This window comes from Kryptolebias marmoratus, linkage group LG14 (genome assembly GCF_001649575.2).
Source record: "Kryptolebias marmoratus isolate JLee-2015 linkage group LG14, ASM164957v2, whole genome shotgun sequence".
In the NCBI taxonomy this organism is placed as follows: Eukaryota; Metazoa; Chordata; class Actinopteri; order Cyprinodontiformes; family Rivulidae; genus Kryptolebias; species Kryptolebias marmoratus.
In genome coordinates, this window is record NC_051443.1 from 26,462,451 (window position 1) to 26,476,112 (window position 13,662).

The following is a 13,662-nucleotide window of genomic DNA, read 5'->3' on the forward strand; positions in this document are numbered from 1 at the left end:
CAGAGAGGCTAACAGCTAGCTGCTGACAGAGAGGCTAACAGCTAGCTGCTGACAGAGTACAGATCAGTTGCTAACAGTTAGCCTCTCTCTCTCTTTCTGCTAACGTCTTGTCAATGTCTCTCGCCCCCCTCTCGTGCACAAACTTCCGGTTGTATTGATCACTGATCGATCAGAATCTCACCTTCTGAGTGTCCATCACCTGAGAGTGAAGAGTTCCAGCCGGAACTGACGTAAGAGAATTGCGCGGTCTCACTTCCTGTGTGAACTGTCAGAATAAAACAAGGTGTTCGTGTAATTTTCTAAAACCAAAAACTAATCAGCTGACAGTAAAATTAACGTTAGTTTAAACCTTTAACTTTGTTTACCTGAAAATCATCCGGAATGTGATCAAATTAATTACAATAATTATTAAATCATAATTTATACAAACATTGAACCAAATCTGTAAAAGAATAAAAATTCTGATTATAAACTTTTGATATTTTTTCAAATCTTTTTTTTTTTTTAGTTTTTCTTGGTAAAAGGTTGTGACTATCCAACCTCTGATTAAACAGAAACTTGACATGAAAACAGGATGAACTAATGATGGTAAAATGGCTTGCACTTATATAGCGCTTTATCTAGTCCAAGGACCCCAAAGCGCTTTACACTACAATCATTCACCCATTCATCCACACATTCACACACTGATGGTGGTAAGCTACATTGTAGCCACAGCTGCCCTGGGGCGGGCTGACAGGAGTAAGGCTGCCATCACACCGGCGCCATCGAGCCCTCTGACCACCACCAGTAGTAATGATGACCAAAATTTACCAGAGCAACAGCCCCCTCAGGCCACGCCCCCAGCGCATCAGAGTAAAAAAAAACCTCAGGCCACGCCCCCAGTACGTCTGAGCACCAAACCACCCCAGAGGCCACGCTCCCATCATGTCAGGTGAAATCAGGTGCTGATGTTGTGAATCCTTGTTTGAATTTCAACCGCAGGTTACAAGCATGGGACAGTACAGGTTACAAGCAGGCAGACATTGGAGAATTGGGACGTCATTGACTTGCGCCTCTGCGTCATAACTGCGACATCCAACATGGCGGACTGGTTGCTGTTCTGACAGTTTCACTGCTAAAAATGACAGTACAACTCAAAAGGAGCAGTTTGATAGTTTTCACACCTGTACAGTAGAGTGACAAGAATTATTTCTTTACATTTGAAAACTACTTTTTGTAACACATGCAGCTTGCTCTGTGGCCACTGTCACATGCAGCGATGAATTATGGGTAAAAACTTGGCCCAAGTCCACCTGGACGGGGCTTAGCCAGAGGACGGATGTAGGACGCAAAGGGGGTGGAGCTTAAAACCACTTCACACTACCCACTCAAATCCTTCAGCATGAACGCGCATTTGACCGACACAAGGGTGGAAGTTTGAGAATTGGGGCCGGGCCACGGAAGTGTCCCTTCTTGGCCACCGTACAGCTGACACAAACAGAAACACAGGAAGAAGTTCAAGTGCTGAACTTTATTAAACACCTTCAGTTCAAAGTTTTTATCTTTGAGTCTTTTTCTCTTAAATTAAAATGTCTGCAGGATCACAACAATAACTTACAGTTTACAGTGTTTGTTTCCATGGCAACAAAGCAGGAAGTATCAGACACAGGCTCTAAACAAAACCAGGAAAGAATTTGAGGGATCAGAATCTTATCTGAAGTCTGGATCGGTTCTGAGGTCTAAACTGAGGGGTCAGAATCTGGTTTTGTTCAGAGCCAAACTTTATTAATAAAAACTAAACTTTTCCATCAGCTACAGCTATTTTCATCATCATTATCATTGTTATAAAGGGGGCGGGGCCATGCAGGGAGCGGAGCTAAGCTCTACAGACGATTTAGTTGTATAAAATCATATAAAGTTTGCTCTGGAACTGGTGAGAGAAGCTAATCAGGCAGCAGAGCAAGTGAAGGGTGGCGCTCATACTTCCTGCACAGCTTTGTTACACTTCCTGTTGTTGTACGTCTCATATGCTGTCTTACACAGATGTGACGATATAAGAGCCACGCTCTCCGCTGCCGCCACCATCGTCTCCTCCCTTCGGCTCACGCTTCTTGGTGACTGGGGTAGGGATGAGCGAAGGTCGGGTAGGAGTGGTAGACGTGCTGCTAGTGGGCGGCGTGGGGACAGAGCTGATGTCAGCGTTACTCTTTCGTGGGCTTGGCGTGTAGTTAAAGGGGCTGACGCGTGCCGCCACAGCACCACTGCGCTGTTGAGCTCTCTGCTGCTGGCGATCAGGTGGTGGCGGTGGCTTATCATCCAGGCTCTCACAACTCCGCCGCAGGTTGAGATTGGAGGATGAGGAAGAGGAGGAGGAGGGGATCTTGGAGGGGGCGGGGCTGTCAATGATGGGAGGGGCATTGGCGGTGGTAGGCGAGCACGCTGAGCAGGAGGATGGCGAACGTGGGTTGTTGACAGGGCAGTCTTCCAGACGAACCCACACATCTTCTGATTTGGCGGTTGTGGAGTCTGCACTGCTCTTCGCCTTCCTCCATGTGCCCTTAGACCTGGCAGTGCTCTCCTCCTCGCTCCGCCCCTTCTCGCTGGACTCGGATGATGCCGACAGCACCGATGATGAGCTTCCTGTTCTCTTCCATGTTCCAACACGGGGCAAAGATGTTGAGTGTTTCCCACCGCTCCCTCCCATGGCACCACCGCCATTCTCCCGCTTCCAGGTACCGGTGCGGCTCAGGCGAGATGAAGTCACTTCCTGTGAGCGGGATGGGCTTTCGGAGTGGGAACGGTTGACATCCTGTCTCCTGCTTGTGGGAGGCAGTGAAGTTTCAGGGCTGGATGGTGACTCTGGAGGCGCTGTTGAGGAAGACTCCTCTAGCTTTCTCTTCAGTGTTGGACTCGGAGTCTCTTTGATAAAAGTTGACTGGCGGACAAGCGCTGGCTTCTCAGGCTCCGCCTTCTGCTTCTTAGAGGAAGCGGAGCTGCTGAGCTTTGAAGCCGACTCACTCCTTGGAATGCCGCTAGTGGCTTTTGAAGTGCCGCTGTGAGCAGCGAGTCTCGAGGAAGATGATGATGATGCACTTCCTGGAGATGCTGTACGTGGCAGCTGGGACAGCCTCCCTGCTTTCTGATTGGCTGGTGCGGAGGAGCGAGAGGGTGTAGAGTCTCGAGAAGACCCGCCTCCTTTGTCAGCACCATCACTGCTTCCTGGAGCTTTGGCCACAGCTGCGGCTCTGGGTTTGCTCCGGCCCCTGGCTGCTGTCTCTGCTCGGGGCTTACCTGTAATCAGACTTCTGTACACCTTTTTTCCACCTCTAAGAGCCTTCTTTGCCGCCGCCACCTCCTCCTCCTCTTCCTCTTCCTCCTTCTTTTTATCCTCCAGCGTGCTGCGCTCACCGGGCTTCAGGATCCTGGCTCCACGCTTCATTTGTGGTCCGTCCTCCTCCTCCTCAGCATTCTTATTGGCTCTCGGCAGGTGGAAGGGTGAACCGACAGATTTCAGGGACAGGACTGAGTCGGAGTCTGATGAAGGCTGGCGGGACAATGAGGAAGCAGCAGCGGCGGCAGCGTTCAGGCTGCTGACGATTGAATTGGCACCTTCTTGGATAGCTTTCCAATCAAATGACTCCGAGTCAGGGGAGGCAGGGCTTCTCGGTGCCTCTGAAGGCTCTTCCTCAGCCAGAATTCCCTCATCAGTTTTGGAGACAGGAAGGGGCATAGTAATGGAGGCGGGGACTGGCAGCGTGGCAGCTTTCTTCTTCTTCTTGGGCATAGCAGAGCTTATGCACTCCTGCAGGAGGTCGTCCTCGGAGTCAATGCTGAGTGAACTAAGCGAGGAGTTTCTTGAGAAGCAGACGGGTGTGTCCTCCACGTGAAATGCTTTGGGGGTATAGCCACTGGCAGCAGAGGGGCGGGGCTTCATCTCCACCTGTGGAGGACAGACAGTGTGTGTGATAGTTGGTCTGGCATCAAAGCTTCAAACAGTAACCTTGATAGAACTTAAAAAAACATTTGTAAACACCGCCTGTTACCATTATCATTTTATATTAAGGAGATAACAGGTCCAGAATGACACTGCAGACCTCCTCCTCTTCAGATCCTCCTGATTTCCTTTTTTGAGTCAGTTCTTTTGCTTCTGGTCCTGGAAGCTGCATCTGCAATAGAGGCCCTGAACGTTGCCCATTCAGAATCCATGTCCCAGGCATCCCCTAGGACGTGAAAAACTTTCCCAGCGGTGTAAGTTGAAGATCTCATGGACAATGGGTCCTGACAGACTTTCTCAGTTCAACTTCCCCAACCACTGGATCAAATTCTCCACCTGGTAGTGATCCGGTGACAACTCTGCCCCTCTCGTCCCTTGAGTGTTCAAGACATATGATAACAAAACTCAACCATCAAACTTTGATCCAGGGTGGCCTGGTACCACTTCTACTTATGGACGACTCTATGCTTAAACATGGGATTTGTTACGGGCAGCCCATACCTAGCACAGAGGTCCAAAATCACAGAACTCCACTCGGGTTCAGCTCAGGGAGGCCGTTCCTCCCGATCACTCCCCTCCAGGTGTTAGGGTTTGGGTTAGGGCATTGAAGTCACCCAGGAGAACTATGGAATCTCCAGATAGCACCTTTTCCAGGACATCATCCCCAGACTCCAAAAAGGCCAAGTAATCTGAACTGCTGGTCGGTGCATAAGCTCCAACAGTCAAAACCTTCCCTCTTGCAGCTCAAAGGCAAAGAGAAGTGATTTTATGTTTTTAGATGTATCATGTAGCACTTTGAGATTTTTATTATGAAAAGTGCATTATAAATTAAATTGATTATTATTATTATTGACTCTCCTGGTTACTGAAAAGAACTCCAACACTGACGTGCTCAGCTTGGGCTTGTGAGTATCCCTAAAACCTCTGTGTAACTCTGGAGTGGGAAAGGGCATAGCTCCTCTCCAGAACCCACGGAGGTGAGCCCAACTATATTCAGATGGCATTGCTCAACCTTACACACAAGCTCCTGCTCCTCACCTGCAAGTGAGGTGAGGTTTATGATGCCAGGGGTCAGCACGCCCAGGGCCCCACCCTCACATTGTACTCTGTCCCCAAAGGTGCTGGGCACACATACTTGTAGCTGTCACTGTGACTCACCTCAGCAGGAGGGGGAGGAGACTTTGCAGCTGCTTTGCCTCCATCCTCCTCTTCCTCTTCTTCCTCTTCCTCCTCCTCCTCCTCTTCCTCTGGTGGTGGTGGTGGTGCAAACTCTTTGTTGTTGTTCTCTTGGTCAATATCGCTCAGTGAGCTCAGTGAAGGGTTTCTGGAGAAGCACACAGGCGTGTCTTCAATGGCAAACTTCTGCTTCTCATCTGAGGCCGTCTGATTGGCTGTAGTTTTGGTTCGAGGAAAGACGGCGGCAGTCTGCTGTGTCCTCTTTCTGCCCTCTTCTTCTTTAGTTTTCCTGTCCTCCTCTTCTTTATCTCCACATTCGTCTTCGTCAAAGTCAAGGGAGCTCAGCGAGTCATTACGTGAGAAACAACATGGCGTTCCCTCGATGGGTGTGTAATGACGTGGTGAGTCGAAGGCAAATCCTGGTTTTGGTTTAGCGGCTGTTGTCATGGCAGCACTGTATGGTGCCCGCTGAGGCATTGGCTTCACAGGAGACGTTGGCTTCTTCTTCTGTAGCTGCTGGCAGAGAGAAGGCGGGGCAGGAGGAGGAGGTGGAGCCTGTAGGTGCTCGTTGTTTGATGCTGCTGCTCTGATTGGCTTCCTGGGTTTGGCTTTAGGCATGGCGGCATTAATGCACTCAGCCAAGATGTCATCACCATTCTCACCCTCAGGAAATCCTGCCCTCCTCCTTGGGGCAGAGGTAGGTGGAGCCACAGGGGCAGAGGTCAAAGGAGCCTCCTCATTGGGTGGGGAGTCGATGGTGAGGTCACTTAAGGAGGTGGCGGTAGAAAAGTTGAGAGGGGTCCCTTCTACACAATAGACTCTAGGCACCTCCTCAGGCGGCGGTGGTGGCATGTCCTTCTGCTGCGGCTGGGCTCTGCTTTGTGGTGGGAGGAGTTTGTAAACAGGAAGCTGGCTGGATTTGCGTGGCACTGGCTGTTGTGGTTTCTTTGGTTTCTGGGACGGCTTGGGCATGGCCATGGTTATGCACGCCACCAGAATCTCGTTGTCATCGTCGTCTGACTCATCCAGTGTAGGTTTGGGCGTCTCCTCCTTGGTCTCCTTGCTCCCGCCCTTCTCTTCCTCCTTTGTCTTCATCTTCATCTCAGCTGTGATGTACGGCTCATCCAGACTGAGCGCACTCAGACTGGAGGCACAGGAGAAGCCATGCGGTGTGCTTTCTGTGGCAAAGTGCAGCAGGACATCAGTGGTGCTCTCCTCCTTGGTCTTTTGCTCTTTCTTGGTTGTTTGGACAGGTGGGGGCGTCTTGGCTCTGCTCGGAGGCATTGTCTGACCCGGGCTGTCAGGGAGGTCACTGGGGCTGACCACACCGCTTGGCACACCACTGCAGGGCTCACTGGAGTGAACGGAGCTGGCAATGGAGGAGGTGGAGAAGCTGTCGAGCGAGCTAACTGATGTGCAGCGGCTGAACATTAACGGCGTTTCCTGGGCGTAAGGCTGCTCCGGCGGGCTCTTAGGAGTCCTAGTGCCTGATGACGATGTTGCATGCTGGTGGTGATGGTGGTGGTGTGAGTGGCTGTGGTGGTGGTGATGACCCCGCCGTCCTCGGGTAGAGGGAGCAGCGGCTGTTTGACTCTCGGCCTCTTTCAGCTGGCGCTGCTGCTGCTGATGCTCATGAGAGTCTTTCTCACTGACAGGAAGTGTCGGATAGTTGTTGCCATCGCCGCTGTTGCCACCTTTCCTCTTCCTCCCGATGACTTCCTCCTCCTCCTCTGATGACAGCGAGGACAGTGAGCTGCCTCTGGAGAAGCAGATAGGTGTGTCCTCCACGCAATATGTCTGCGTCGACTCCTGGTTGCTTTTTGTTATTGGGCGTGAGGGAGCCAATGGGTGGAGCTTAGAAGAGGAAGGGGGAGGAGTGTGCGAGGGCGCAGCTGTCTCTTTGCGGGTGGTTTCAGTGCTGTACTTCAAGCTGTAGTCAATGGGCTGCTCGGGGGTAGGGTTGCTGCTGTAGCTTGAAGGTGTAGTGACGACAACATAGTGTGGAGGTGGCACTGACGCCATACGGCCACCGCTCGGTCCTGACTCACTGCCGTTGTTCGTCCGCAGCCTAACATCCTGGCCATCATCGCTGTCAATGTCGTCGCGGTGACTTGGACTCTGTCTTCCAGAGTTCAGCTGTTCATCCGAATACTTCAGGCTGTAGTTGATGGGCGTGTCCAGCTCTGCGCCATCATCGTCTGCCATGTGATTGGCACTGCGGATCTTATGAGCCAGGTCTGCAGGGTACTTCCTGTAAACGCAGCACTTATTGACGCCACTCTCGTCTGAGGAGTAAAATGTGTCGGATGATGGCTTGGTCTTGCCGCGGTTGCCGTATCCATCAGTGCTTGTCACGCTGTTGAGGCTGTCGCTGGAAGCACGTACGCTGGGCGAGAACACAGACCGAGCATATGCCCCTTCCTCACTCATCCTCTTCGATCCGTCTCCACCCTTTGGACTTGACAGCACCGGTGTGTTGGTATAAGAACGTGTTGCACTTCCTCCTCCTGCTCCAGAGCCATTACAGCCTCGCCCTTTCCTGTGTGCTGCCTTAGGGCTGAGATTGTCAATGTTATCATAGGTCTCTGAGAGCTGCTGAGCGTCCAGCTCCTCAAATAACGCTTTCTGTTTGCGGGCGTGCAGAGATGGGGCGCCAGCACCTGGTGACACTACACTGGTGTCCTTGTAGCGAGCCGGCCTGTTAGCCATCAGGTTACGCAGAGCAGCAGCACTGCCCATGGCGATCATCTTGTGTCGTGAGTGGATGAGATTCCGCAGCATGCCTACAGCACCCAGTTCCCACAGCGTCTCCTGGTCTTTAGCATCCCGGGCTGACAGGTTCCAGAGTGTCCCACAGGCATTGGACACAATGGTCAAACTGTGAGACTTGAGGTGCTGCAGCAGTGTCGGCAGACAGCCGTGCTCACGCAGAATCTGCCTGCAAGACAAGGTGCAAGGGCAACAGTGACATATCCGTGGCATTTTTTCAGGTGCAGATTGTTTGTTTACAATGTTTACCTATGCGCCTCATTGGTAGCAATGAGGCTGGAAACATTTCGGAGGATTCCTCCGCCACTCTCAATGATAGCCAGAGTGTTGGTGTGGCTGCGATGTGTTAGTGTTCCAACTAGAAAAGCCAAAGCTCCTTCCACGGCACAGATATCTGCTTTGTTCTCTGTACAGTGAGCAGACAGGTTCCAAAGAGCGCTCAGTACAGACTTCAGAGTAGACTCCTACAACAGAGAGGGAGAGATGTCAGACTGAGCATGCTCAGTACTCATCTGAGACCATGTTGTCTTTTGTTTACCTTCTGAACTTCGAGAGCACAGCTCATCAGCGCACGGACACTGCCGACCTCCCGAAGTGTCTTCTTACTGTTGACATCAGCACGCCATGACAGGTTCCTCAAGACACTGGCTATTACCTGGAAACATAGGAGACACTGACTATCACCTGGACAGGCCTGTCCTCTCTCAGCCTGTTGTTATGGTAACAGCTGAACATACCTGCTGCAAGTCTTCACTTTCTGATTTAAGCTGAGCAACCATTGCTCTCATGCAGCCCTTCATGGAGCAAAGTGTTGCCTGATGGGAAAATGATGCCAAGATGCTGAGATCGGATTGATTCTTGAGATGAACAGGTGTAAAGCAACTCCTCTTACCTTATTGGCTACATCTCCAAAGGTCAGGTTAGTGAGGGCCATGCCGGCATATCGCCGCAGAGTGACGCTGTAATGATCGCTGCTCAGCCCGAACATCTCACAGTCAACCTGAAGCAGCTCTGCAACTGCCTGCAGACCTCCTGCAAGGACCAAAAACCCAGGAACCCGTCAGAACCCAGTCAGAACCCAGTCAGAACCCAGCTAGTAAACCTGATTAGAATCCGGACCAGTAGACTCACCCAGCTCGTTCATAGCATGGCGATGCTCTTCATCAAAGGACAGTTTCATGAGGACGCAGACGGCTGGACAGATCTGATGCTCCACTGGTGACGGCACTACAACACATCATCACACACGTTAACACACAGTAGCAATGCAACACTCTGCGGTCAGATGATTGATGACTCACTGGGGTTGTCCTCCTGGTCGATACCCCTCTCGTGGTTTTCCTGCCAGCTCCAGCACGCCTCGCAGTAATGGCGGACCTGCTCCAGCAGGTGGAGCACTCTGATCTCTCGCCGCCCTCTTTTGTCGTCTGGCTGACTATGCACAATGTTGTGCAGTGCCGCTGCTGCTCTCGCTCGAGCCTCCTTACTGCCACGAGAGTTACCTGGAGAACAACATAGGTGTCAACACAAATGTGCAAGTTGTATCTGCAGCAAGGTAAAAAGGACGCTGGGAGTTACCTAGCAACAGGGAATCCTTGTCATTGCCATGCAGCAGCTGAATGAGCAGCGGCAGACACCCCGACTGACGCATGGCGATGCAGGAGTCCTGCGAGCTGGACATGGCGAGCAGCGTGCGCGACATGTCGTCTTTATCGTGAGTTCCCAGCATGGACAGCAGGCTGTACACCATCTCCACCTGCAAAGGGCGACACAGACCAGGAGTGACAGCCAGGACCTCCTCCACCTGCCCAGGATGGGCCCAGGATGGGCCCAGGATGGGGGGGGGTCACCCATTGATGAGTTACCTTTGTACCCAGGTGGCTGGTGATTCGTCGAGGCATAGAATAGCTCGTCTCATTGACTGGGTCCTGGTCCAATTGGCCGACAGAACTCTGGGGAAAAAAACAACAGAACTTAGATGTAAGAGACAAGAACAAAACAAACAGGTAACTATTCAGAACAAAAGTCAGCACACTCACCTGAGCACCGGCCAATCCACTGCCCTCACCTGCACTCTGAGCACCCTCCACCTGCACAGACAGACAGGCTTTAAAGGTAAGCATTAAGACAGGTGTTACTGTCCTGACAGGTGAGTGAGTTACACAGGTGTTACCGCCCTGACAGGTGAGTGAGTTACACAGGTGTTACTGTCCTGACAGGTGTGCTTACTTGAAGTCGAGCTCCCAGCCTCAGGATGTCCTTCTCTATCTGCTGAATACGAGACACACGAGTCTGAAAAACACACACACCTCATCAGGTAAGTCTCAGGAGGACATCCCATAACACACAGGAGACATATAGGTATGCTCAACCTACCTGAGCCCTCCTCTCCATCTCCTGACAGGAGCCCAGCTGCTCCTCCATCGCTGAGCGGATCTGTCGAGCCTCGTACTCGAGCTGACGGCGACTCATGTCCGTCTGCAGAGTGAACTGAGACAGACAGCCGTGTCAGAGACTACAGCTCCCAGCATGCTCTGCAGCCACAGTCTCTGAGAGAACAACTAACAGTCACACTGACTCGTGTTCCAGAAACCTCCCAAACCAGTGGGACTGAATCAGGACTTTAAATTGTGAAGGTTTAAAAACACATAAGAATTATCAGAACCACCCACATTTTCAGCTCAGATGGTCTGGAATGATTTTATTTCAGGCCAAGCATAATTTTGATTTTCCCAGACTTGCGCAGGTCCAACTAAAAAGGTATTCTTACTTTTTCTGTGAGCGGCAGATTGTCGATTCTCTTGGTGAGATTCTGCAGCTGAGCATAGTACCAGTCTTTCTCCTTCTCCTCTTTCTCCAGCTCAGCCAATAGAAGAGATCTGTGAGAGAGCAGCAGCCAATCACAGAGAAGTATGAGTTACCTGGTAGACACATTAGTGAGCTGCTCACACCTGCTAAACATTATACTCAGAAACTCATCTGAACCCTGTTTGACCTTTAGCTAAACTAAGCTCAAGTTCAGAGTGCGTAGCTGCAGTAGTATTAGTACTTCAGCTGCAGTACTCCCAGTGGTATAAGCACTACAGCTGCAGTAGTATTAGTATTCCAGCTGCAGTACTCCCAGTGGTATAAGCACTACAGCTGCAGTAGTATTAGTATTCCAGCTGCAGTATTCTTAGTAGTATTAGAACCTCTCGTTCTCCAGCTCCTCCAGGCAGCGGTCGTGGCTGTCTCTGCCCGCAGACGTCAGCCCTTTCCTGGGGAAGGCAGCGGCTGAGGAGGGGCCTGGAGCTCCAGAACCTCCAGTCGCTCCTGCAGGACCTCCGGAGGAAGACGAGGTGGAGCTGGAGGAGGAGGAGGAGGAGGGAGCTGGAGGAAGCCTGGCCCTGGGCTTAAAGTTGGCTGAGTCCAGGCTGATTCCTGCAGGACAGAACACAGTGAGGGTGCAGCATGGACCACAACACTTGTTGTGATTGTGTGCCATCAGTTTGTTCACCTTTCAGTCTTTCTATGAGTTCCAGCTGAGAACCGGACGCCTCCCCAGATTCTTCTTCTATGGTGCCCTGCAGCTGCTTCAGCACTTCCTGTTTGAGACAAAGAGGTGGTACAGCGTTACTTCACTGAACGATTTAAAATGACATCATTCAGATGAGGGTGAAACCACACAAGCAGAGGTGAACAATAGTCCTGATTCACCACAATGAATCTGCAGGTCATACAGCAACATAATGGAAGCCAATAACGCACACAAACACACACAAAACAGGAAACAGGAAGAGTCTGTCTTTGAACAGGAAGAACGGGACAAGAACAGACCAGAGACTGAGAGCACAAACATCAACACAAACGACATAAACACCAACAAACTACAACACAACTGAAGGAGATGGACTACAGGAACACATTACAACAACATGGCACACTACAGCACAATCAACAACAACAACATGAAAGCTGACACTGAACAGCCATGTAGCCGAAGACGGGAGGAGACAGACAGCTCACTCTGACAGATTTTTTTGAGCCCAACCAGAGATCTACACACACACAGATATCTCACTCTGAAGCAAAAGAAGGAGCTCATTCTGACAGTGACAGCTAAAGCCTCTGATTGGTGGAGAGCAGCTCGGTCTATTCTGGACTGCAGACAGAGACAGAGACTGTTCGAAAGGTTCACTCATTCACTACGCTGTGGTCTCTATATTCGACATTCTATAGGGGATAATGCCGTGTTTTTACATCTTAAATGCTACTTAAACGCAGATCACTTCCTAATTTGTGTTCAGTAAGGCGTGTTGTTAAGATATGTTGGACTACGCACCTGAATGTGAGATGACAGACAACAATTTCACTAATTTCTCAAATTCTCAAACTCTCAGGCTCAAATTAAGTTTTAGTAACAGGAAAAATCAGATATGTTGTTTCAACGCCTGCCTTGAGAGGGTTAAGAAAATATAATTAACATAATCTGTTTACATAAAACTAAAAAAAAATCATTTGCACATATTTATTACACATTTTCATTGTATTGTATATTTTTACACAACTACAGACTGCAGTTGTAACTATACAACAATCTTTAATACACTAAAATTATAAATTAAATCACACATTTCTGTACAGAACAACTAGATTTAAAGTCGTAGTTTGAAGTAAAAACAAGCCACAAACTTAAAAATGGTTGAAATGTGGAACACTTTATGTTATGAATTATATCTTTAAAATGTTTTATATCTAGACATAAATCTTTTACCTATAAGATCAGTTGATATTTTCTTATCATTTCTCGGCTCCACAGCTCAGACAGAGGAGGAGACGTTAGCATTAGCCTCAGTTAGCTTGCAGGATGCAATGCATTATGGTCGATTTCCACCAATTTACTTCACAACTTTTGTGCTTTGACTGAAGCACATGACCCGTTTCCAGGGCTGGACTGAACACAGGCTGAAAAATTACAGTTAGAATCTGAAACAGAACTACAAAATGGCCGACTCGTTAGGCAGAGAGTTGTAGGTCTGTCTGGAGTTGTTGTACCTGGGAACCCTCACCTTCATGTTGGAAGCCTCAGTCTCCAGCTTGGTCAGATGGTTGGAGTTGTCCTGCAGCTCCTGTCTCAGGTTGGAGTTCTCCATCTTCAAAACCTCCACCTGCCTCAACAGCTGGTCGTATGACGCTGCCGCCATGTTGGACGACAAACGTCTGACCTGCACAAACAGAACACCAACAGCACTGAATGACAGGTGCACCCTGTGGTACTAGTACCACGAGCACCCTGTGGTACTAGTACCACGAGTACCCTGTGGTTCTGCCAGGATGCTGGTTCTGACCAGTGGTGATGATGCCACGGCCGAGCCTGATCCATAATGATAATTTCACAGCTGATTCTGGGTCCGATCACAGATCAGTAACAGCACAAAAAAAAATACAGGACCAGAAACAGCCCCCTCCCACCTCCACCACTGGTCGGCCATTTTCTCCCCCTCCTCCCTGCATCACCCGCTCCTCCACCCCTGCATCTCTCGATCTGTAGCAGGAAACCTTGAATGATTAAATCCAAAGAAGTAAACCAGCCAAGACCAAACAATGAAAGAAACGTCCACCCACCCCCCAGGAAACCATTCATCCTGCAGGAAAACCGAGACAAACAGACAGAGGGATAAAGAAAGAGAAAATGGCAGCTCACCCCATCGCTGCCGCCTCCATCAGTCTCTGTCTCTGTATCTGACTAGGGGGGGGGGGGG

At 50.2% G+C, this 13,662-nt stretch overlaps 2 protein-coding genes across 2 annotated transcripts in view; both read right to left on the minus strand.

Moving 5' to 3' along the window:
* LOC108228398 (FSD1-like protein) overlaps nt 1–286 on the minus strand; it is a 3,667-nt gene extending 3,381 nt beyond the window's left edge. Inside the window, exon 1 of the mRNA XM_017403945.2 lies at nt 182–286. Within this exon, the coding sequence (XP_017259434.1) occupies nt 182–196 (15 nt within the window). The 5' untranslated portion in view covers nt 197–286. The remainder of the gene's footprint in view (nt 1–181) is intronic.
* A 1,208-nt stretch (nt 287–1,494) lies between these two features.
* Nucleotides 1,495–13,662, minus strand: part of apc (APC regulator of WNT signaling pathway) — a 15,386-nt gene continuing 3,218 nt past the window's right edge. The window contains exons 2-18 of the mRNA XM_017403946.3: nt 12,970–13,125; nt 11,418–11,505; nt 11,113–11,341; nt 10,692–10,800; nt 10,298–10,411; nt 10,151–10,213; nt 9,961–10,011; nt 9,787–9,873; nt 9,500–9,677; nt 9,223–9,423; nt 9,053–9,148; nt 8,814–8,953; nt 8,659–8,736; nt 8,460–8,576; nt 8,171–8,385; nt 5,135–8,090; nt 1,495–3,922 (exon numbers count right to left, since the gene is read on the minus strand). Coding sequence (XP_017259435.1) covers nt 2,018–3,922; nt 5,135–8,090; nt 8,171–8,385; nt 8,460–8,576; nt 8,659–8,736; nt 8,814–8,953; nt 9,053–9,148; nt 9,223–9,423; nt 9,500–9,677; nt 9,787–9,873; nt 9,961–10,011; nt 10,151–10,213; nt 10,298–10,411; nt 10,692–10,800; nt 11,113–11,341; nt 11,418–11,505; nt 12,970–13,104 — 6,762 coding nt within the window. The 5' untranslated portion in view covers nt 13,105–13,125 and the 3' untranslated portion in view covers nt 1,495–2,017. The remainder of the gene's footprint in view (nt 3,923–5,134; nt 8,091–8,170; nt 8,386–8,459; nt 8,577–8,658; nt 8,737–8,813; nt 8,954–9,052; nt 9,149–9,222; nt 9,424–9,499; nt 9,678–9,786; nt 9,874–9,960; nt 10,012–10,150; nt 10,214–10,297; nt 10,412–10,691; nt 10,801–11,112; nt 11,342–11,417; nt 11,506–12,969; nt 13,126–13,662) is intronic.